Here is a 23,039-nt window from a genome sequence, read left to right as displayed (position 1 = left end):
TAGAATTGGCCCCTTCTCTGGGACTTTAGAACCAGGCTTTTGTGTTGCCATTGTTGTTCTGTGGAACCATACGTTGGTGAACTCTTAGACTTTGTCTACACCAGTTTCAAGTGGGATAAAGCTACACCCGTATGAGTCTTAATTTACCCTGTCTACATTGGGGGTTGCACTGGTGCAACTACACCTGTGACTGTCCAACAACAGCTGTAATTGGAGCAAATCCCCAGCATAGACAAAGCCTCAGAAGAGCATTCACAATTTACATGAAAGGAAATCAGCATACAGTTTTGGAAACACATATGGGAAATGAGGAAAGTCCTGCATATTGGAATAAAAATACACCCCCTTATTTAGAAGTACAGCAAGCTCTGATCCTCCTGCCTGTAGAAAAGAGACTGGCTTGCATATTTATACAGAGATTTTGTTACAGACTGTCATTTTCTTTAAGGATTGAAGCTGCACTTACTGAGCCTTATTCTTCATAATCACCAACCAAGCAAGCACTTCAAAACCATACAAGTGTGGCTTATAAATCCAGTTTTAGTCAAGTAAACACGATTTTCCCCCCCGAACACTGTCTCTAAGCCTGCCCCACTGCAAACTCATTAGAAAGTTACACTTGGAATCATTCCAATGTTTGTGATACAGTGGGCCAAGTTGTAATAAATATCAATGGTATCAGCATCTAACCTCATGAGAGATCCTCTTTGCTTTAAGCTTATGGGCCACATACACAGTCACTCAAAAGACCAGGACAGGAGTTGAAAAGGGTACTTTTAAACTGTTGGGCGTCAAGTAATTTGGTCTTAAAAAATTACTAAAATATTTCACTTAGAAAAACAAGAAATGGAAGACCAGCTCGTACCAACTGCTTCTCTCATTGCCAACTCAGAGATTTGGCTTCCACTATTTAGTCACAGGGGTCCTTTTATATACCTTCAGGCAATGTTTCTCAACCTTTTTGATACCAGGGACCAGCTTGCTGCCTTCCTAAACTGTACCAGGGAAATCTCAGGGCCCGGCACCACTCAATGGACCAGTTATTGAGAAACACTGCCTTAGGGGACACCATGATCAAGACCACCCAAAATAATCGCAATTATTAACTACAGCTGTTTTATTATTAAAGGAAAAGAAAATATTAACCACAAATGACCAAACACAAATGATAAACTGGCTATTTCCATTACAATCTCTTCTACATGTCTCTCTACATCAGTGGTTTTCAAACTTTTTTTTCTGGAGATCCAGCTGAAGAAAATTATTGATGCCTGTGACCCAATGGAGCTGGGGATGAGAGGTTTGGGATGTGGGAGAGGCTCAGGGCTGGGGTGCAGGAGGGGGTCAGGGCTCTGGGCTGGGGGTGCAGGCTCTGGGCTGCGGATGAGGGGTTTAGGGTGCAGGAAGGCGCTCCAGGTTTGGGGTGGGGCTCAGGGGACTGGGACATGGGGCTGGGGCACAGGCTTACCTCCGGTGGCTCCTAAGCATGTGGATTTGTGAGAGGACGTTAACTAAGATGGTGCCAAATGCTTAAATCATTACAAGAATTTTAAATCTTGTTGGAATATTGAAATAATTTAAAAGACTAACAGTTTTTCCTGTTAGTCCCCAGGTGGTTAGACCATATATTCCTGGAGAGGAGACGGGCTAAATATTGGTAATCAGAGAAGTAGTGGGATTTAATTGGATTTAAGATTCTTAGTGTTGGTTAATTGGCCTGTCTCAAGACAACAACTCCTTAAATGCCTTCTTCTAGTAACCTATTTAAATATTTTCTCCTGTTTTCATAAGATATAGTAAGATTGCTTACTTTGCCAACTAGAAACTGGCTGGTGGTTATTAATAACCAACAGGTTCACCTGCCCTAAACAAAGCTCTTTTGCCCACCTGTAAACATTCTTATTTATGTAAGGATATACTCAAGAATGGATTCACAGTAAGTTTGGGAAAGAATATATTTTGGTCTTAATTTACAGAGAGGAGTACACCTTGGAGGTGCTCCCAGTTTAAGCCAAGGGTTTGAACTCATGCTCAAGCCTAATACCCCTTCATCTACACACAAATCGTGCTAACCCAGGGCTCGGACCCGAGGTCCCAGGAGTCCACGAGGGTGGAAGGTCTGAGCCTGAGTCAAGCTGGGACCCAGGGTTCAAGCCCTATTGTTTTGCAGTGTAGATGCAGACCCACTGCATTCTTGCTCTAGAAGTCTGCCAAAACCCAAAAGTATCCCACAATCCCATAGACTGTCTTTCTTTGTCCTCTGGACAGTCAAATTTAGTGGACAGTCAAGTTTTCTCTCACTGCACCATGAATGAAAGGCCAGAGTGGCCACATTTTGGGAAGAAGATAGGAAGTCTGGGATATGGGCATTGAACTCAGGCCTGCACAATATAGTGTAGGTCAGGGGTTGGCAACATTTCAGAAGTGGTGTGCCGAGTCTTCATTTATTCACTCTAATTTACGGTTTCACGTGCCAGTGATAGATTTTAAAGTTTTTAGAAGGTCTCTTTCTATAAGTCTATAATATGTAACTAAACTATTATTGTACATGAAGTAAATAAGGTTTTTAAAATGTTTAAGAAGCTTCATTTAAAATTAAATTAAAATGCAGAGCTCCCCGGACCGGTGACCAGGACTCGGGCAGTGTGAGTGCAACTGAAAATCAGCTCGCGTCCCGCCTTTGGCACGCGTGCCATAAGTTGCCTACCCCTGGTGTAGGTGCTGGAGCCCCAGGTTGGGACCCAGGATTCAACAATTCCTAACCTGGGGTTGCAAATGAGTGTAGATACAAACCCAGGGACTGCTAACTCAAGTTCTACTAACTCTGGGTTTACATTGTAGCGCAGGTATACTCATAGAGTCAACAACTTAGGCTAATTACATTGAGTTATTTAATTTTAAGACAGTTTTGAGAACTAAAACCTCTTATATGAAAAACAGGAGTGTCTGGACATTTTGAAAACAGTATTTAATCTCCTGTAAAACTCTGATAAACTTGAAACAATATCTCAGAAAATGGAGTTGAAACAAACTTTCAAAGTTATCTGAATCTTTCCTGCCACAAGAAGAACAAAAGGCAGTTAAAGAAATGTTGCATATTAATTAAACAAACTGCATATTCAGGAGCTGAAAGTGTCATTAGGACGATCCCGAAGGCATGGAGCCAATTATAAGAATGACAGCAACCAATCTGAATCTAAACAAGCATGAAAGAGGTGTGTTTTCCTATAATTTAATGAAAATAAGGAGAAGGGTATAAAAGACTCTGAAATGAGCACCCCATATTCAGGGCCCCTGCTACTCTGCTTAGAGAGAAAGCATTTCACAACTCATCCTGTCCATCTCTAGAGGTAAGCTGCCTCAGACAGATAAGAAAATCAGAGATGACTCAAGAAGAAACCAATCCAAGTAAACCTCCCCACCAGAAACAAAGGTTTTTACCTTTAAATGAAACATAAGTTGGAAGTAACCAGTTCTGTTAAATGTTTCCCACCACAAATGTTCTCCAAGTTTAAAGAATAAAGACTTCAGTGTGTTTACAAAAGAAGTCAATTTTAATAAGGATATTTCTAGAATTCTTTGTGTGGGCTTAAACTCCAGTTTTCCTTTGGGAAAAAAGGGGAGGGCGAAATTGGAATAGGACCACTTGACTTCTAGATTTATTGCTTGGATATCATAACCGTGCATTCCTTTCACAATCACATTTCTTCCTAAAAAAGTGTTCACTTGGTTAGTCTGCTTGATGTTTGCTCGTCCTGGGAAGACAGAAGCAGAAACTTTCTGGAATTTCTTTGATTAGCTTTAACATTTTGTAATGTAATAAGCTAAATGTGCAATTTTATATTTCTAAACATTCTAGCTACAGTAGAACCTCAGAGTTATGAGCACTTTGGGAATGGAGGTTCTTCATAATGCTGAAATGTCCGTAACTCTGAACAAAATATTATGGTTGTTCTTTCAAAAGCTTACAACTACAACTGATTTAATACAGCTTTGAAACTTTACTATGCAGAAGAAAAATGCTGTTTTTAACCATCTTAATTTAAATTAAACAAGCACAGAAACATTTACCTTATTTACCTTGTCAAATCTTTTTTTAAAAACTTTCCCTTTTTTTAAAGTAGTTTACGTTTAACAATACTGTACAGTTATTTGCTTTGTTTTGTTTTTTTTGTCTCTGCTACATGATTGCGTGCTTATGGTTCCAAATGAGGTGTGTGGTTGACTGGTCAGTTCATAACTCTGGTGTTCTACTGTATAATACTCTTGTACCTATACCTTAATATTCAGTAAAGCAGCAAACAAGTTTATAACAACTTTAAAAATTTATAATAATTTTATTAATATTTTTGCATCAGTATTGAGGTCTCTTCCCCACAGGATCCTTGACTGGCTCTTGAAAGTCAGGATCAGGAATTAAATACTCCATGCAGCTTTACACTATTTTTCCTAATTGCGTCATCGATATAAGTGATGTTCTACAGCCACTCCTCAAGAAAGAAACTTCAGCAACAGGCAGGAGTTCCAGCTTTAACAAAGTGGACCAACAAGCTGCTGGACGAAAATCTATTAAAATCATCCAACAGGTTTTCAATTACACTATCCTTCTAAAGCGGAGTTTTGGTTCCCCATACACCTCATCTGAAGGCTTACTGCCATTGTCCATGCTTTACCTATTAACTGAAATAATGATCATTACTGGAACTATCAGGAAGTGACCTAAATCATATTCCTCTTCCCATCAAACAACCTGACACTTCTGTTATTCTAGGATTTAGCCCTAGTTAACATTGGAGGGGTGGGGGGGATGTTAGAATAAAGATCCCTTATTCAGCAAAGAAGTGGGAATACTAATGCAGTATGCGAATGGTAATTCTCTACATGGATTTCTTAACTTTATTTTCAAAATACATTTTCAAAGTTCACATAGGAGAAGTGACTCCCACCATACATGGCGCTGTAAAAGATGGGCACTTATTGCTGTGAAAGCACTCTGTGGATATGTCCAAACTTTCAGTTTCTAAAATACCACAAAAGCCTCAAAAGAGGGTGCTAGACAACACTACAAGCACTAGATCAGAAAGTAATTTCTGTTCATCATAACAGTAAAAGTAATATAGAAGTTAGAATTTAGTCTTGCATAGAGAAGTTGCGGGCACACATTGGGCATGCAACCCCAGTCCAAAACTGCATGACCATTCTCTCCTCCAGGAGAGTATGACAGGATGCCCCTAAGAGATCACCATAAATGCTTCTTTCATTATACACTACGGCAGAGGTTCCCAAACTGTGGGCTGTGGCCCAAAGATGGGCTGTGACACAGTCCCGGGTGGTCTGCTGGCACAACCATAAGTGCAGTTTGGGGAGGCAACACCCCCTCCCAAACTGTGTACATTGATAGTGGGGAGGCACAATTTAAAAGTTTGGCCACCCCCCAACAGCTTGAGTCATGACTCCACCCCGGGAAGGCCCACTCCCACCCGCAGGGCACCTGGCACCACCCTGTCCGACTGGGAAGCAGACAGCGAGGAGGAGCTGGACCCCAGGCATTCCCAGGCAGGGGGTGCCTGTGAAGTGCATCGGGGTGCTGGGTGGGTGACTGGGGCAGGGTTCCAGGTGATGAGCTCAAGGCACTGAGCAGGCTGCTGAGGTGGAGGGTTTCGAAGGGGATGGCTATGGCACCTGCCTGGCCCCTTTGCCCTATCGTTGGCCCTGGTCCCAGCTAAGTGTGGACACACAAATGCCATTACAATAGCAGGAAAGCTGCTGAATAGACACACACTGAACCCTATTACATGTAATCAGTTGGTGGCCATGACACTACTGAGTAACAAAATCACAGCTATAGCTTGAGCATGAACAGGTCGCTAGAGATGGTTGTTCCAAAACAGCACTGAGATACAATGGGGATACAGTAGAACCTCAAAGTTATGAACACCTCAGGAATGGAGGTTGTTCATAACTCTGAACAAAATGCTGCGGTTGTTCTTTCAACAACTGAACACGGACTTAATACAGCTTTGAAACTTTACTATGCAGAAGAAAAATGCTGCTTTCCCTTTTTTTTTTTTTAAAGTAGTTTACGTTTCACACAGTACTGTAGTGTATTTGCTTTTGTTTGTTTGTTTGGTCTCTGCTGCTGCCTGATTGTGTACTTCCGGTTCCAAATCAGGTGTGTGGCTGACTGGTAGGTTCATAACTCTGGTGTTCATAACTCTGAGGTTCCACTGTACTTTTATTTAAGTCTCTTGTGTGATCAGTTTGGCACCTTATCAAGGACTGGGAAGGAGAGAAAAAGCAGGCATCCTTTTAACATGCCACAATGCATATCATCCTTAAATGAAAGGTTAGAATTCTATTTCTGAGGAAATATTGCAGAAAACACCTGCTCCTTTAAACAGGGCAGCCACATTTCAGGAAACTCCAGTTACTAATTTGCCATTCTGCTCATACAGTGAGGTGTTTGAGGTTCTTTTAAAATAATGAACAATGTCTGTGTCCATCACAGGAAAGCAGTTTTCCAGAGCATTCCTGTACATATACATATGGGGAAGTTACCCCAGGGTTTGGCATTTTTGACTGAAAGAACATAACAAAACAGGTCATGCATTTTTAGAGGGGAAATCTCAAAAGTAATATTCAGCCAATGACACAGTTATAGACACTTCTGCCCTAAAATCATTCTCAACAATCTTGCTATCTGGAGCTCTGTAGGGAGGTCGCTATAATGGGATTTAAACCATGCTAGAAACATAGTTAGCAGAACCTTTTAGTTGATGAGTAATGCGGGAAAACCAAATAATGTCTCATAAAAAGCTAAAATCAATTTTACAACAATAAAAAAGAATCGTTGTTTAAATGGAGGATGAGAGGGACCAGAGCAACCATTACATTAGACAGATGGGTAGTGCAGACTTAAGGACTTTTAGAAGAGCAAAATTTAGAAATGAGTAGAGTCACTAACTGAACGAAGGGCCAGCTGAGCGTGGAAGGTGCAGTACCCACTAGCTAACTCAAACCAGAGATAGACAGCTGCAATCGAGAAGTAACTACAGTAATTTTTCACTAGCCAACTAAAAAACAGGACTTTGAAGCTGTGACTGACAGGCTGGGGAAAGGTGGCTATTACATTGTTAGAAAAAAGTAAGGCCAAGCTTCACAGGAGAATCTCATATATACATGTATATACGTGACCACAGGCAGAGGGGGGTGCCTCTGGTAAATGGAATCTAACTTAAAAGCAGGGCCCTGTGTACTCTTCAGAATTGTGCTCCATCAGCTAAACTTTAATTTTTTTAAGTTATATTTCTAGCCCTCATACTTAAGAAAATATTCTACATTTGACTGGAGCTGTAAATCTACAATGTATTGCCTGACTGGATTTTAAAACAATCTGAAATATGTGTTCAAAGAGAAAGTGAATACGCTGTTAATTTTGAAACCTAGTGATGACAATGTAAGTGTCTAATGCTGTTAACTGTTTCACTGCTGATCATTTTAACCAACATTCAGCTAGTGAGCTTATCCCAAACTGCTTCCCGCACCTTTTCACATGCCAAAAGCTCCAGATGTCTCTTTTCCATTTCCAAAGTCTCCAGCTTCCCCCCCGCCCCCAATCATTTAAACAATACAGTTACATGTTCTCAATGCAAATTTCAGCACACTTGAAAATTAAATATTTAAGGGAAGTGTAAAATAAATTTAATTTGATATCATATTAAATAACACAGGGATTACTGTACTGGTTTTATTATTCATTTTCATATTTAATTCAATACAAAACTCCTTTTTAAAATGTTCGGCAGCTGCTGCAGTATCTACAGTCTGCAGCACTGGAGTGCTGTAGAACTCAAGGGCCTTGCCACAGAATATAGGTCACGCTTGCCACAGAGTACAGAGCGCCTTGGTAAAGATGTCTTCATTTGTTCATCCATATCCTGACCAACAGACTCTTCCTTTACATCACTCTGCAAAGACTCCTCTCATCAAATCAGCTCCACAGAGCTCTGCATCCACTTTCCTCAGCCAGTGAATTGTGGCCATGATGGGGAGCAGAGATGTTTGAACGAGGGGTGAGCCAGGACTGAAAAATACTTACATGCTACAACGAAAAAGAAATCCCCAGACCGGCCAACCCACAGATGGGACACACTCAGAACTCAGCTACAGGAGAAATAAAGCAGCCCAGGATGATGACAAGGTAGCAAGGCAAAGGAAAATCCAGTCTCCAGCCAAGGCTACTCAGGAACGAGAGAATTAAGTACAGCCTATGATAACGGGTTCCCAGCGAGTTCAGGAAGCTATCAGTTTACCAGATTAAAAACTTGGCTGTACCAAGCATTAACTACTGCTTGTCATTCAGCACGTGGGATCCAACCCCACACAGGAGCTTTTGCGACTCCAAACATCCGTCTTATCCTTACAGGTCCAGAGCACACATAAACAATGAGAAGTTCACAGTCGGGGAGAACAAGGGTCTAGATCAGAGACTCCTCACCAAGGTGGGGAGGAAGGGGAACCTAGAGCAGGGGTTCTCAACTTTTTTCTTTCAGAGGCCCCCCCAATATGCTATTTAAAAACTCCACGGCCCCCCTGTGCCACAGCTGTTTTTCTGCATATAAAACCCAGGGCCCGTGTTGGAGAGCAGTAATCAGGGCAATTGCCCAGGGGCCCCCACCACAGGGGCCCCACAAAGCTAGGTTGCTCAGGCTTCAGCGTCAGCACTGGCTGGCGGGGCTCGAGGCCTCGGGCTTCAGCCCCATGTGGTAGGGCTTTGTCTTTCGGCCCTGGGCCCCAGCAAGTGTAATGCTGGCCCTGCTTGGCAGACGCCCCCCCCCCCCCCCCCCCCGAAACCAGCTCACAGCCCCATGACCCCTGGTTGAGAACCACCGACCTAGGGTACCCAGTTTAAAAAGCTTGAATTATCATTGGTTGGGAAGCACTGGCCCGTGGGATGCACCTTTAGAGCTCGACTTTGGGCTGTGGAATTGGTTGCAAACGGAGAATAAACTTCAGGCTGAATCCCTAGAGGAAGGCACCCTGGAGTGCATATGTACACAGCACTGTATTCCAGGGGATGCACGGGTACCCCCGAGGAGGGCGGAGAGGGAACTTCATATTCTGCAGCAGAAAGAAGAGGACAGGCACAGCTAAACACAGAGGGGGAAAAGGAAGGCTGGCAGCTCCAGTGAGTGTCCAGGTCCCTCTGGCCTTTCAGCCTGCCCCATACCCCCAGTCCTGGGAGAGGGATCTAGGAGGCATACCCTGGGGGAAGGGAATACTCGACAGCCCTTACTCCAGAGGAGGTGGTCAGGGGGACGGAAGAGATCCTTAGCCACCCTTTTACTGCAGAAGGGGGCTTGCAAGGGGCTGGCTGCTTCAGGAGGAGGAGTGGGAGGGGTTGGGGGAGACTTTGGGTGCCGGGCTGGAGGGGCAGGTCCCCAGGAGACTGGGGAGGGTCCCCAGGCTGGGTGCCCAGAGAGTGGCCGGGAGAGGGCTCAGCTCCGGGTCAGGGTCTGCGAGGTGCAAGGCGAGGGGCGCCGCGGGAGGGACCCCTCCGGGAGACGGGGAGGGGTCGGTCCCTGGCGATGCCCGGCCGGGAGGCAGCCCGCGGGCTCCGGCCGCCCCTTACCTTTGTGCCCGCTGAAGGCCCCGTACCAGGAGAGCGAGAGCAGGGCGCAGAGGCAGCCGAGCAGCAGGGTGAGGAAGGTGCCATGGCGGAGCCTCATCTCCTCCTCCGCGGCGGCGGGGGAGGCCGCATGTCCCGGGCGCTGCGCGGCCTCAGCCTCCCGGGCCCCGGCCCCGGCGAGGAGCGGAGGGGGGGGCCGCCGCGGTGGGCGGGAGGGACTCGCCGCCGCCCGCTGCCCTCATGCACTGGCCGCGCCCGGCCGGGCCGCCGGCTCCAGCGGGATGGGGCTGCGGCTCGCGGTCCCCGGAGCAGGGAGGGGGCTGCCGCCGGGGAGGGGGAGGGGCGGGGATGGCACCGAGTTAAAGGAGCCGCGCACATGCGGCGGCCGGGCGGACGTGCAAGGGAGGTTGGGGGGAAGGGGCAATGTGCGTGAGCAAGGGCGCCGCGCGCCTTGCCGTGAGCGGGGGGCGGCGTGTTCACGTGTGCACGCGCAGGCAGGGGCTCGTGAGTGTGCCCGGGCGTGCCCGTGTCAACGGGGCCCTGGGCTTGTGCAAGCTGCTGGGCTCGTGCGTGCGGGGGCAAGCGTGTGCATGGGGTGTGTGTGTGTGTAAGTGTGCACGGAAATCCACGCGCAGATGTGTGTGTACGTGTTACTAAGACACAATAAACAGCAGGATGGTAACTTCTAACCCTGCCCTACAGAAGGCTGGCAAAGCCCTTGCCCGTTGCGATACCGAATCACAGCAAGGCAGGTGAATGAATGAGGGCAGGCGACAGGCTTTGGGGACTTCACTGTCTGAATAATTAAAACAAGAATAATATTAAATACACAACGTCTTCTCCCATATGCAACCGGGAGCTTCCCTGCAATAATCCCATTTTGGGTATTTTCTCTCTCACTCTTTTACGATTAATTCTAAATATGATTCCTTGTATTAAATAATGAAACATTGGATAATACTGCTAACTCTTATTCATTAATTGCCGTCCTGTTTGTTTTTCCTTCTGATGATTTATGTAATAGTGGTTTTTAAATAGCTGTGTGAAATTAGATTCATTCTGCAATAGCCTTTTAACACTTTTAAATGTAAATATAAAAAGGAAAATTATGAAACACCCAAAACAATGAAAGCAAATACATTCACAGCTAGCGGGTAAACAAACCATAAATCTAAATTGCAAGCATCTTAATTACTGCCTTAAATCACTTTATTGTGCCTCATTCTTCATCTTTATTAGTATATTCAGAATGTCAATATTTTTACTTGGTGTCAGCTTTAACATCGATGTAGTTTTCAGCGTGTGAAGCTGCACAGATGCTGGGGATATTATATTCAAAAGTGTTTCCTTACTTTTCATTAGAGAACGCGAAGGCATACTCACTTTTGTGGCAACTAAAACGTGCTACATGTTGGGGGGAAAAACAGGATTATATCCTACAGATTTTTTCAGCCCCACTGTATAACGGAAAAGACTGAATCATCTACGTTAAATTGCCCTCTCAATTCATCTGTGAAAATGTGTCCTTGATAGAGAAGCTTTCAGCGTGAGGGGGATTATTGTTCTTAAAAGTTTTGGGAAAACATTTTACGTCACAAAATTTAAAACGTCATTTTAGGAGCTGGAGAGGGAAATGTTTATAATACAAACACAGACATAGATTTTAGCTGGAGTAATGCCAGTAGCAGGCAGCACTATAATAGACAAAATACCGTGTCACAGGTTTCAGAGTAGCAGCCGTGTTAGTCTGTATCCGCAAAAAGAAAAGGAGTACTTGTAGCACCTTAGAGACTAACCAATTTATTTGAGCTCTTGTCAACTGCTGGAAATGGCCCACCTTGATTATCACTACAAAAGCCCCCCCCCCCTTTGCTGGTAATAGCTCACCTTTCCTGATCACTCTGGTTACAGTGTGTATGGTAACACCCATTGTTTCATCTTCTCTGTGTATATCATTAGTATACACTTGATAGCCTCACAGTGGCTTGTACCTGCTAGCAGAAGTCAAAGAAGATACATTAAAATAAAAAACACTGCATTAACATTGGTTGCATTCTATGTTAATCTGAAAGAAGCAGCAGCACAAAAACCAGCTGGATTTTTCCTCCTCCTGATATTTCTAAAGTTTGATTGAAGACACAAAATGCAATGGAATGGACGCGATGTGTCCGGATGTCCTGCACTGGGCTCAGCCAAGCCAGCAGCGCCACCTGCTGTTTCCACCATGGCTTTGAGCACCGCAGGGAGAGAAGAGAGTGCGTGGTATTTGTGGAGTCACTATTCTATTTCGGAAACGGAAGTTAAGAGGTGGGCTTGCGCTGCCTAACTATACTGGGTGCCTATGGCGTGATGGACGGGGTCTGAGGGCGAGAAAGAGAGAATGCCTGTGAGCTCTCTTGTATAGAGGCTGCTTTCAACTAAAACCTCATAATCAAACATTCCCAACCCTTAAGGGATTTGGAATCTAAATCCAGATCTAAAGGTGAGTTTTGCAGCTGATCCCCACCTCTGTAATGGGCCAAACCAAAACCCTGGATCCAGGCAGCCCCAAACTTTGTCAGAGAAAGGGGGTATCAAAATACAGATTTCAGATCTGAATTGTGTAGCTCTTTCTGGTCCTTCTTTAGATTTATATTCACAAAGCACTGGTGCTACACACACATTTGTCTCTAGTGGGATGAAGGAGAGGAAACGGAAAGGGAGGAACAATGTGCAATAAAGGCAGCACAATACAGAAGGGTTCAATCCTGTGTTTTCCAACAGGTTTAGTTCTCAAGTCTAATGTTCTCATTTCTTTCTAGTTCTCATTTTGTAATGTTATTTTCCATCCCAGGAAACACTAAATATTCCAGAGGAGTAGGATTAAACCCTCTGTGTCATAACCTAATTTATCACCCCTCCCACCCACACAATATGTCACCCTTATCGTCCAAAGCACATTTCTGAGTGCTTTCTCTAGCTGTCTCCATAGCTCATTGAACTTGGTATGAAATTGAAAATATGCTGAAGCAGTGCAGAACAAAACAGACTGTCATTGACAAAGGCCCTGCACACCAGAAATATCTTTTATTACAGAAAGACTAACTAAATCATTATAAATAAATATGCCAAGGATTTTAAAAGGTAGTTTGTGACAACAAAGTGGAGGGGATTAGATTGGCAGTCTCTGTTACAGAGCATGATGGAATATCCGCACTGATTCATGACATTCTGCACTGGATTATAGTTGTTCCCTAACTGGAGTTGGAATTATGTCACAAGAGGCTGGAGCTCAGTCACAGCAATTCCCCCAAGGTACATGATATGGTCATGAAATGTTCATCATGGGAGCATTGCTACACTTGGACAGATTCTCAAAGACGATATTTGATTAACATTTTCTGAGATGGTGATGTACTGGTTTCCCCCCATATTTCCTTTCCCAACATTGACTTTTACCAAGATATTTCTGTGTAAATGGAGCTTTCCTATTTCTAAACTACTGCTTCCTCAATAGGTACTCTGTGATGTGCTTGTTTACACCGTGATATAACTACCATTCCATAGTCCTTACTGAGGCCTTGTCTACTCTGCATTTCTAGCCAAACACCTTTGTGTAGACATGACTGAGGCAGTGTGTTTTGGACTGGTGCAGTTTACCCTAGTTCAAAATTTACCTGATTCCATTTGCAAATAGCATTGCATCAATGAAAATAACAGCTACTCTAAAAGATTTGCACTAGTGGTTAAAAACCCAGTGTAGACAAGGCCTTAGTCACACAGTGGAAAAGCAGCAATGGAGTATGAAAGGTCTTCACACTTTAACTAATGGGTTTGTTTGTTGTTTGATATATATATACTATTTCCACTGATACTAGTGAGAGTTGCCTGTACATGTCAAGAGTAGATGAAACCCCTCTTTGCTTGTAAGAGCTAGTGATTATAGTGGCTGTTGGAATGCTGGTGAAACTGCTTTAACTATATCAATTTATAAACTGATATTGTTAAAGTGATACAGACCCCTATGGACACAGTTATACTGGTATAAAAGGTGCTTATACCGTAAGCTATGCCAATACTGTTTGGAGACAAGCCCTTGGATAGCAAGGATAATGAAGACACAATAGGAACATTCAGATGATTTAGTGCAGGGGTTCTCAAAGTGGGGGTGGGGACCCCTCAGGGGGTCGCAAGGTTATTACATGAGGGGTCGTGAGCTGTCAGCTTCCACCCCAAACCCCGCTTTGCCTCCAGCATTTATAATGGTGTTAAATATATAAAAAGGTGTTTTTAATTTATAAGGGGGTCACACTCAGAGGCTTGCTATATGAAAGTACAAAAGTTTGAGAACCACTGATTTAGTGGGTTCTAAGAATATGTAAGTTAATAAAATAACCATTCTATGGCAAGCCAGCAGGTCAGTTATTATATGTAGCCACTGAAGTCCCTGCAGGTATGCTTGGCAGAGTTTTATGAACATTTTAATATGCAAATATGTCCTGATCAATGTGGCTTTGCAGTGCACATTTGCTGTCATTTTAGCAAAGGCATTTAATCTTAGTTAAGGAAATGGCATCTAATGTCTACTGAGAGTAAATCAATGATGGATGAACATGGCAAAGGGAAGCTATTGCCTGGAAAAACAACATAATTTTTAAAGGACTTGAAACTAGAAGGTTATAACCGCAAGTTGTTTGCCAAGCTGTAGACCAATAGTAATCAGATTTTTAAATGATTTAGTCTGTTTTTGTCTGTTCATATAGTCAATTTTATTGTATTTAAATCAGCCAGGAGAGTTACACAAAGGATGAATTTGACCCATTTTCTTTACTGCCCACAAGCAAATTAACATAATGAAACTGATTTTGTTTGTTTGTAAACAAGGCTAAACAAAAGAAGCCTGATCCTGAAAACCTTACTCACACACAAAATACTTACCTGAGTCATTCCATTGACTTCATTAGTACTATTCTAGTGAATAAAGATTGCTCATGTAAGACAATTGAGACATTAACCCCTGAATTCTGTCATCTGTGTTGCAGATTCAAATCCAGCCCACATTGCCATTTAGTGAAATGTGCCTTACAGGAATGTGATAAGAGCTAACCTCATACCAAGGACCTACAATTTTTGACTTGTTCTGTTCTGCAAGACAACAATGCCTTGCAGATACCTTCAACCTATCATGTGAAATCATAACTCAGCTGGTATAGCCAGCAACCACACACCAGCAGCAGCATTTTCACCTTCAGAAAATAGTTGAAACCTTAAGCCACACCAGGTCCTGCCTCCTGTATTTAAATATACATGTTAAACCTGGTAAACGGGAAGCAATAAATATGTTTAGCTAGGGCCAACGGGGAAAACTTGATGGGAAGAAAGCAGGTAAGGTCTGCTCATGCACATGTCACTTGGGATTTTGTTGCCATCTGAGAGTTCAAGAAAAATTACTTAATACTATTTACAAAAAGAAAAGGAGGACTTGTGGCACCTTAGAGACTAACCAATTTATTTGAGCATAAGCTTTCGTGAGCTACAGCTCACTTCATCGGATGCATACTGTGGAAAGTATGCATCCGATGAAGTGAGCTGTAGCTCACGAAAGCTTATGCTCAAATAAATTGGTTAGTCTCTAAGGTGCCACAAGTCCTCCTTTTCTTTTTGCGAATACAGACTAACACGGCTGTTACTCTGAAACCTGTTAATACTATTTAGTGCATCATATCTAATTTATTTTTATTTTTGTAAAATTCACCTATTACCTGTTCTGTGAGTATATATACAAACATTAGAATAACATTAATAATTTACCAATAGACAAATTAATTAGGGTCTCACCCCAGGATACAGGTCTTTATAATTTCCATAATGACACTTTGCCCTCACAAAGGCCTGAACAACAAGGAGTCCTTGTGGCTCCTTAGAGACTAACAAATTTATTTGGGCATAAGCTTTCATGGGCTTTTTGTTTTTGCTGATACAGACTAACACTGTTACCACTCTGATAAAGGCCTGAATAAGTGGATGGGCTTTATACTATTATACAATGCAGGTCAACCACACTTAGCCTGTCAAAAAAACAGGGGGAGTAAAGCAGTGTTGCCAGCTCTCGCAATTGTATTATGAGTCTTGCAATATTTGGTGTTTTTCTTAAAGCCCCTTCCCCAAATGCTCCTGAAGTCATGTGATTATATGAGACAATCAGCTTTCATTTTTCTTAAAAGGAAGATTCTAACTCTCATGTATTAAGAGAAAAGCTTGAAAATATGAACTGCAAAGGCTCAAACTCCTAAAGGCAAATAAAAATAATCATTTTTTTTAAAAACAGCATGATTTTTAAGCCAGTCTCATGATTTTTGAACCCATGGGATTGGCAATACAGAATACATTTCAGAACCGAGCCCGCAACCAAAAACACCTTGTCAGCTAGGGTTGTCAGGCGTCCGGTTTTCGACCGGAACGCCCTGTCTAAAAGGGACCCTGGTGTGCACTAACCAGGCTGCTAAAAGTCCAGTTGGTGGTGCAGTGGGGCTAAGGCAGGCTCCCTACCCTGCCTGCCCTGGCTCCACGTGGCTCCTGGAAACAGCCGGCATATCCGTCTCCTAGGTACAGGGGCAGCCACGGGGGCTCTGTGCACTACCCTCACCCCAAGCACTAGCTCTGCAGCTCCCATTGTCTGGCAACACCCTGGCCCACCCCTCCACCTAGGAACCAGACATGCCGGCTGCTTCTGTGAGCTGCCTGAGGTAAGCGCCACCAGACTGGAGCCCACACCCCGAATCCCCTCCCTCATCCCAACCCCCTGCCCCAACCCTGAGCCCCGCCCCCAAACTCCCTCCCAGAGCCCGCAGCCCACACCCCCTCCTGAAGCCCAACCCCCTGCCCCAACCCTGAGCCCCGCCCCCAAACTCCCTCCCAGAGCCCGCAGCCCACACCCCCTCCCTCATCCCAACCCCCTGCCCCAGCCCTGAGCCCCGCCCCCAAACTCCCTCCCAGAGCCCGCAGCCCACACCCCCTCCCTCATCCCAACCCCCTGCCCCAACCCTGAGCCCCGCCCCCAAACTCCCTCCCAGAGCCCGCAGCCCACACCCCCTCCTGAAGCCCAACCCCCTGCCCCAACCCTGAGCCCCGCCCCCAAACTCCCTCCCAGAGCCCGCAGCCCACACCCCCTCCTGAAGCCCAACCCCCTGCCCCAACCCTGAGCCCCGCCCCCAAACTCCCTCCCAGAGCCCGCAGCCCACACCCCCTCCTGAAGCCCAACCCCCTGCCCCAACCCTGAGCCCCGCCCCCAAACTCCCTCCCAGAGCCCGCAGCCCACACCCCCTCCCTCATCCCAACCCCCTGCCCCAACCCTGAGCCCCGCCCCCAAACTCCCTCCCAGAGCCCGCAGCCCACACCCCCTCCTGAAGCCCAACCCCCTGCCCCAACCCTGAGCCCCGCCCCCAAACTCCCTCCCAGAGCCCGCAGCCCACACCCCCTCCCTCATCCCAACCCCCTGCCCCAACCCTGAGCCCCGCCCCCAAACTCCCTCCCAGAGCCCGCAGCCCACACCCCCTCCCTCATCCCAACCCCCTGCCCCAACCCTGAGCCCCGCCCCCAAACTCCCTCCCAGAGCCCGCAGCCCACACCCCCTCCCTCATCCCAACCCCCTGCCCCAACCCTGAGCCCCGCCCCCAAACTCCCTCCCAGAGCCCGCAGCCCACACCCCCTCCTGAAGCCCAACCCCCTGCCCCAACCCTGAGCCCCGCCCCCAAACTCCCTCCCAGAGCCCGCAGCCCACACCCCCTCCTGAAGCCCAACCCCCTGCCCCAACCCTGAGCCCCGCCCCCAAACTCCCTCCCAGAGCCCGCAGCCCACACCCCCTCCTGAAGCCCAACCCCCTGCCCCAGCCCTGAGTCCCCTCCTGCACTCCGAACCACTCATTGATGACCCCACCCCAGAGCCCGCACCCCCAGCTGGAGCCCACCTCAACCCCTTGCCCCAGCCTGGTGAAAGTGAATGAGGGTTGGGGACAGACTGACAGAGGGATGGGGCCTGGAGTGAGCGGCGGTGAGGCCTTGGGGCAGGGCAAGGGTGCTCGGTTTTGTGTGATTAGAAAGTTGGCAACCCTATTGTCAGCAGCCAAGAGAGGTTCAAATCTAGAGGCTGTTATAAAGGCATCATACAAATTAGGGATGGAAAAGATCTATTACACCTAGAGATACATTTAAGCAGCAACTTATTGTAACCCTTCTGCCCATCAGAGTTGGCAGCAACAAGGGCCGGGTTCAGTATCTAGGGGATCCATTCCAATAACACAATGCAAACCAGCTCGAGCTCCCACCCAGTGACAAATATATACCACCCCTGCTCGGTGCCTCCAAGAGGCAATACTTCCCCTCTGGCAAGCACATAGTCTGAGTGTAGAGAGAGAAACAATGTGGCATTATGTTGGGGAAACACCACCAACAGGATTCATAACACAACCCATGAGCAAAAAAACCCACCCCAAGCAAATTGGGGCATGCCCTTTTCCCTTTGATTCTTGAGTCCAGCAACCCCAAATCACCCAAAGTCCCAAAAATCCAATGACCCAAAAGTCTCTGTCCCTGATCAGGGCAGCCCCAGAGTTTGAAAGTTTATCTGCACAGCTTTACCTCCCAACGTGGGTGGAGATGGGGCAGGGGTAAGAGGCACCTTACGTGATCTGAAGCTGACCGCCCCACAGCTCCATGTTAGCTCCACTAACCGCTTTCATGTTCTCTCCACAGGTATCGTTGCGGAGAGTGGACCAGATGATATGTCTGGGGCGAGAAAGCAGAAGGAGACTCTGCTGGTTGGAAGGCATGAGATGCGCTGTCCTGAGGTTGGGGGTTCCACGACCACCACCCCCAAGAGGAGAAGGCGGGTGGTGGTGGTCGGGGACTCTCTCCTCCGGGGGACTGAGTCATCTATCTGCCGCCCTGACCGGGAAAACCGAGAAGTCTGCTGCTTGCCAGGGGCTAAGATTCGTGATGTGACGGAGAGACTGCCGAGACTCATCAAGCCCTCGGATCGCTACCCCTTCCTGCTTCTCCACGTGGGCACCAATGATACTGCCAAGAATGACCTTGAGCGGATCACTGCGGACTATGTGGCTCTAGGAAGAAGAATAAAGGAGTTGGAGGCGCAAGTGGTGTTCTCGTCCATCCTCCCCGTGGAAGGAAAAGGCCTAGGTAGGGAGCGTCGAATCGTGGAAGTCAACGAATGGCTACGCAGATGGTGTCGGAGAGAAGGCTTTGGTTTCTTTGACCATGGGATGGTGTTCCATGAAGGAGGAGTGCTGGGTAGAGACGGGCTCCATCTTACGAAGAGAGGGAAGAGCATCTTTGCCAGCAGGCTGGCTAACCTAGTGAGGAGGGCTTTAAACTAGGTTCACCGGGGGAAGGAGACCAAAGCCCTGAGGTAAGTGGGAAAGCGGGATACCGGGAGGAAGCACAGGCAGGAATGTCTGTGAGGGGAGGGCTCCTGCCTCATACTGGCAATGAGGGGCGATCAACAGGTTATCTCAAGTGCTTATATACAAATGCACAAAGCCTTGGAAACAAGCAGGGAGAACTGGAGGTCCTGGTGATGTCAAGGAACTATGACGTGATCGGAATAACAGAGACTTGGTGGGATAACTCGTATGACTGGAGTACTGTCATGGATGGTTATAAACTGTTCAGGAAGGACAGGCAGGGCAGAAAAGGTGGGGGAGTAGCACTGTATGTAAGGGAGCAGTATGACTGCTCAGAGCTCCGGTACGAAACTGCAGAAAAACCTGAGTGTCTCTGGATTAAGTTTAGAAGTGTGTGCAACAAGAGTGATGTAGTGGTGGGAGTCTGCTATAGACCACCGGACCAGGGGGATGAGGTGGATGAGGCTTTCTTCCGGCAGCTCACGGAAGCTACTAGATCGCATGCCCTGATTCTCATGGGTGACTTTAATTTTCCTGATATCTGCTGGGAGAGCAATACAGCGGTGCATAGACAATCCAGGAAGTTTTTGGAAAGCGTAGGGGACAATTTCCTGGCGCAAGTGCTAGAGGAGCCAACTGGGGGGGTGCTTTTCTTGACCTGCTGCTCACAAACCGGGTAGAATTAGTGGGGGAAGCAAAAGTGGATGGGAATCTGGGAGGCAGTGACCATGAGTTGGTTGAGTTCAGGATCCTGACGCAGGGAACAAAGGTAAGCAGCAGGATACGGACCCTGGACTTCAGGAAAGCAGACTTCGACTCCCTCAGGGAACGGATGGCCAGGATCCCCTGGGGGACTAACTTGAAGGGGAAAGGAGTCCAGGAGAGCTGGCTGTATTTCAAGGAATCCCTGTTGAGGTTACAGGGACAAACCATCCCGACGAGTCGAAAGAATAGTAAATATGGCAGGCGACCAACTTGGCTTAATGGTGAAATCCTAGCGGATCTTAAACATAAAAAAGAAGCTTACAAGAAGTGGAAGGTTGGACATATGACCAGGGAAGAGTATAAAAATATTGCTCGGGCATGTAGGAATGTTATCAGGAGGGCCAAATCGCACCTGGAGCTGCAGCTAGCCAGAGATGTCAAGAGTAACAAGAAGGGTTTCTTCAGGTATGTTGGCAACAAGAAGAAAGCCAAGGAATGTGTGGGCCCCTTACTGAATGAGGGAGGCAACCTAGTGACAGAGGATGTGGAAAAAGCTAATGTACTCAATGCTTTTTTTGCCTCTGTTTTCACTAACAAGGTCAGCTCCCAGACTGCTGCGCTGGGCATCACAAAATGCGGAAGAGATGGCCAGCCCTCTGTGGAGATAGAGGCGGTTAGGGACTATTTAGAAAAGCTGGACGTGCACAAGTCCATGGGGCCGGACGAGTTGCATCCGAGAGTGCTGAAGGAATTGGCGGCTGTGATTGCAGAGCCACTGGCCATTATCTTTGAAAACTCGTGGCGAACCGGGGAAGTCCCGGATGACTGGAAAAAGGCTAATGTAGTGCCAATCTTTAAAAAAGGGAAGAAGGAAGATCCTGGGAACTACAGGCCAGTCAGCCTCACCTCAGTCCCTGGAAAAATCATGGAGCAGGTCCTCAAAGAATCAATCCTGAAGCACTTGCATGAGAGGAAAGTGATCAGGAACAGCCAGCATGGATTCACCAAGGGAAGGTCATGCCTGACTAATCTAATCGCCTTTTATGATGAGATTACTGGTTCTGTGGATGAAGGGAAAGCAGTGGATGTATTGTTTCTTGACTTTAGCAAAGCTTTTGACACGGTCTCCCATAGTATTCTTGTCAGCAAGTTAAGGAAGTATGGGCTGGATGAATGCACCATAAGGTGGGTAGAAAGCTGGCTAAATTGTCGGGCTCAACGGGTAGTGATCAATGGCTCCATGTCTAGTTGGCAGCCGGTATCAAGTGGAGTGCCCCAGGGGTCGGTCCTGGGGCCGGTTTTATTCAATATCTTCATAAATGATCTGGAGGATGGTGTGGATTGCACTCTCAGCAAATTTGCGGATGATACTAAACTGGGAGGAGTGGTAGATACGCTGGAGGGGAGGGATAGGATACAGAAGGACCTAGACCAATTGGAAGATTGAGCCAAAAGGAATCTGATGAGGTTCAATAAGGATAAGTGCAGGGTCCTGCACTTAGGACGGAAGAACCCAATGCACAGCTACAGACTAGGGACCGAATGGCTAGGCAGCAGTTCTGCAGAAAAGGACCTGGGGTGACAGTGGACGAGAAGCTGGATATGAGTCAGCAGTGTGCCCTTGTTGCCAAGAAGGCCAATGGCATTTTGGGATGTATAAGTAGGGGCATAGCGAGCAGATCGAGGGACGTGATCGTTCCCCTCTATTCGACATTGGTGAGGCCTCATCTGGAGTACTGTGTCCAGTTTTGGGCCCCACACTTCAAGAAGGATGTGGATAAATTGGAGAGAGTCCAGCGAAGGGCAACAAAAATGATTAGGGGACTGGAACACATGAGTTATGAGGAGAGGCTGAGGGAGCTGGGATTGTTTAGCCTGCAGAAGAGAAGAATGAGGGGGGATTTGATAGCTGCTTTCAACTACCTGAAAGGGGGTTCCAAAGAGGATGGCTCTAGACTGTTCTCAATGGTAGCAGATGACAGAACGAGGAGTAATGGTCTCAAGTTGCAGTGGGGGAGGTTTAGATTGGATATTAGGAAAAACTTTTTCACTAAGAGGGTGGTGAAACACTGGAATGCGTTACCTAGGGAGGTGGTAGAATCTCCTTCCTTAGAGGTTTTTAAGGTCAGGCTTGACAAAGCCCTGGCTGGGATGATTTAACTGGGAATTGGTCCTGCTTTGAGCAGGGGGTTGGACTAGATGACCTTCTGGGGTCCCTTCCAACCCTGATATTCTATGATTCTATGATTCTATTCCATAGGCGTTTGCTCAGCTCCGCAGCCCACAAGCAGCTCCCGCTGTCCCACAAACTGCTCCAAGTCCCACCAGCAGCTCCCACTATCCTACAAACTGCTCCACCAGCCTGTCCACAAGGCACTCCAGCCATCCGGCGCAACCCTGAGTGATTTCAGCTCTTAGTCAGTTCAGCTCTTTGGTGTGAATTCAGCTTGTCTAGGGGAGCTTCAGTGCTGGTGCACTATTAGCCCAAAGTGAGCTCAGCAGCCTGTAAGTAGACTTCTAATGAAATCAAAATTAGCTCTGCTATTCAACAGTGAAGAGAGGAGGAAATGCAATTAGCATGTAAGGCACTCACCAAGGGGCCCATGCCACCAAGTATTAATACTTGTCCCCAGCCCCTCTCAATTCACAGAGTTTTGGAACCCATGACCCTTGCCTAGCGAGTGCTACTTAGTAGATGGTGAGTCCCTCCAGCATAACAAAAGGCCAAGTACAGTTCCAAGCGCAGTTCCCATAATCAGGGTAATAACAATTTATTCTTCTTGCCCCAATAACAGAGACACTGGGGATCCCACAGCAGCCAAAGTGACCATTTGGGCAGCTATAGCCTCATTCTAGGCAGGGTGGGTGTGCCTATGCAAATGAGATCGGCCCCTGAAGTTCTTTTCCACAACTTGTCACACCTCACCACCAGATGTCAGGGTGGAGCTCATCCTGACACTGCTTACATCATATCCAGAGTGTAACTTCCTCAAACTTCAGAGGCTTTTGGGTCCCTCCCTGGTTTTGCTTTGGCCTATCCCCCATTCCAGTGCAGGGCTGTTCCAGCCAGTTTATTTGCTGTTGTATAACTTTCTCAAGATAAGTGACCTCACTTCCTGTTTATTTTGCATGTCGGTGTGCTTGAGACGCGAGTTCCACAGCCTGTTTTACCACTGTATAAAGGTTCTTGAATGATCTTTAGAAAAGCAAAAACACTACTGTAAATAAGGCACTTAAAACTAGCCACATTTGAATTTTTTAATTTAAGGAGATGGCCACAAGTAACATTTCCTAAAGAACACACTTTGG

At 46.5% G+C, this 23,039-nt stretch overlaps 1 protein-coding gene across 1 annotated transcript in view; it reads right to left on the bottom strand.

The window, feature by feature from the left end:
* MGAT4B (alpha-1,3-mannosyl-glycoprotein 4-beta-N-acetylglucosaminyltransferase B) overlaps positions 1-9,907 on the bottom strand; it is a 90,455-nt gene extending 80,548 nt beyond the window's left edge. Inside the window, exon 1 of the mRNA XM_073355392.1 lies at positions 9,632-9,907. Coding sequence (XP_073211493.1) covers positions 9,632-9,728 — 97 coding nt within the window. The 5' untranslated portion in view covers positions 9,729-9,907. The remainder of the gene's footprint in view (positions 1-9,631) is intronic.
* Positions 9,908-23,039: the final 13,132 nt, after the last annotated feature.

This window comes from Lepidochelys kempii, chromosome 8 (genome assembly GCF_965140265.1).
Source record: "Lepidochelys kempii isolate rLepKem1 chromosome 8, rLepKem1.hap2, whole genome shotgun sequence".
Lineage (NCBI taxonomy): Eukaryota > Metazoa > Chordata > Testudines > Cheloniidae > Lepidochelys > Lepidochelys kempii.
This window is presented reverse-complemented; position numbering and strand designations above follow the sequence as displayed.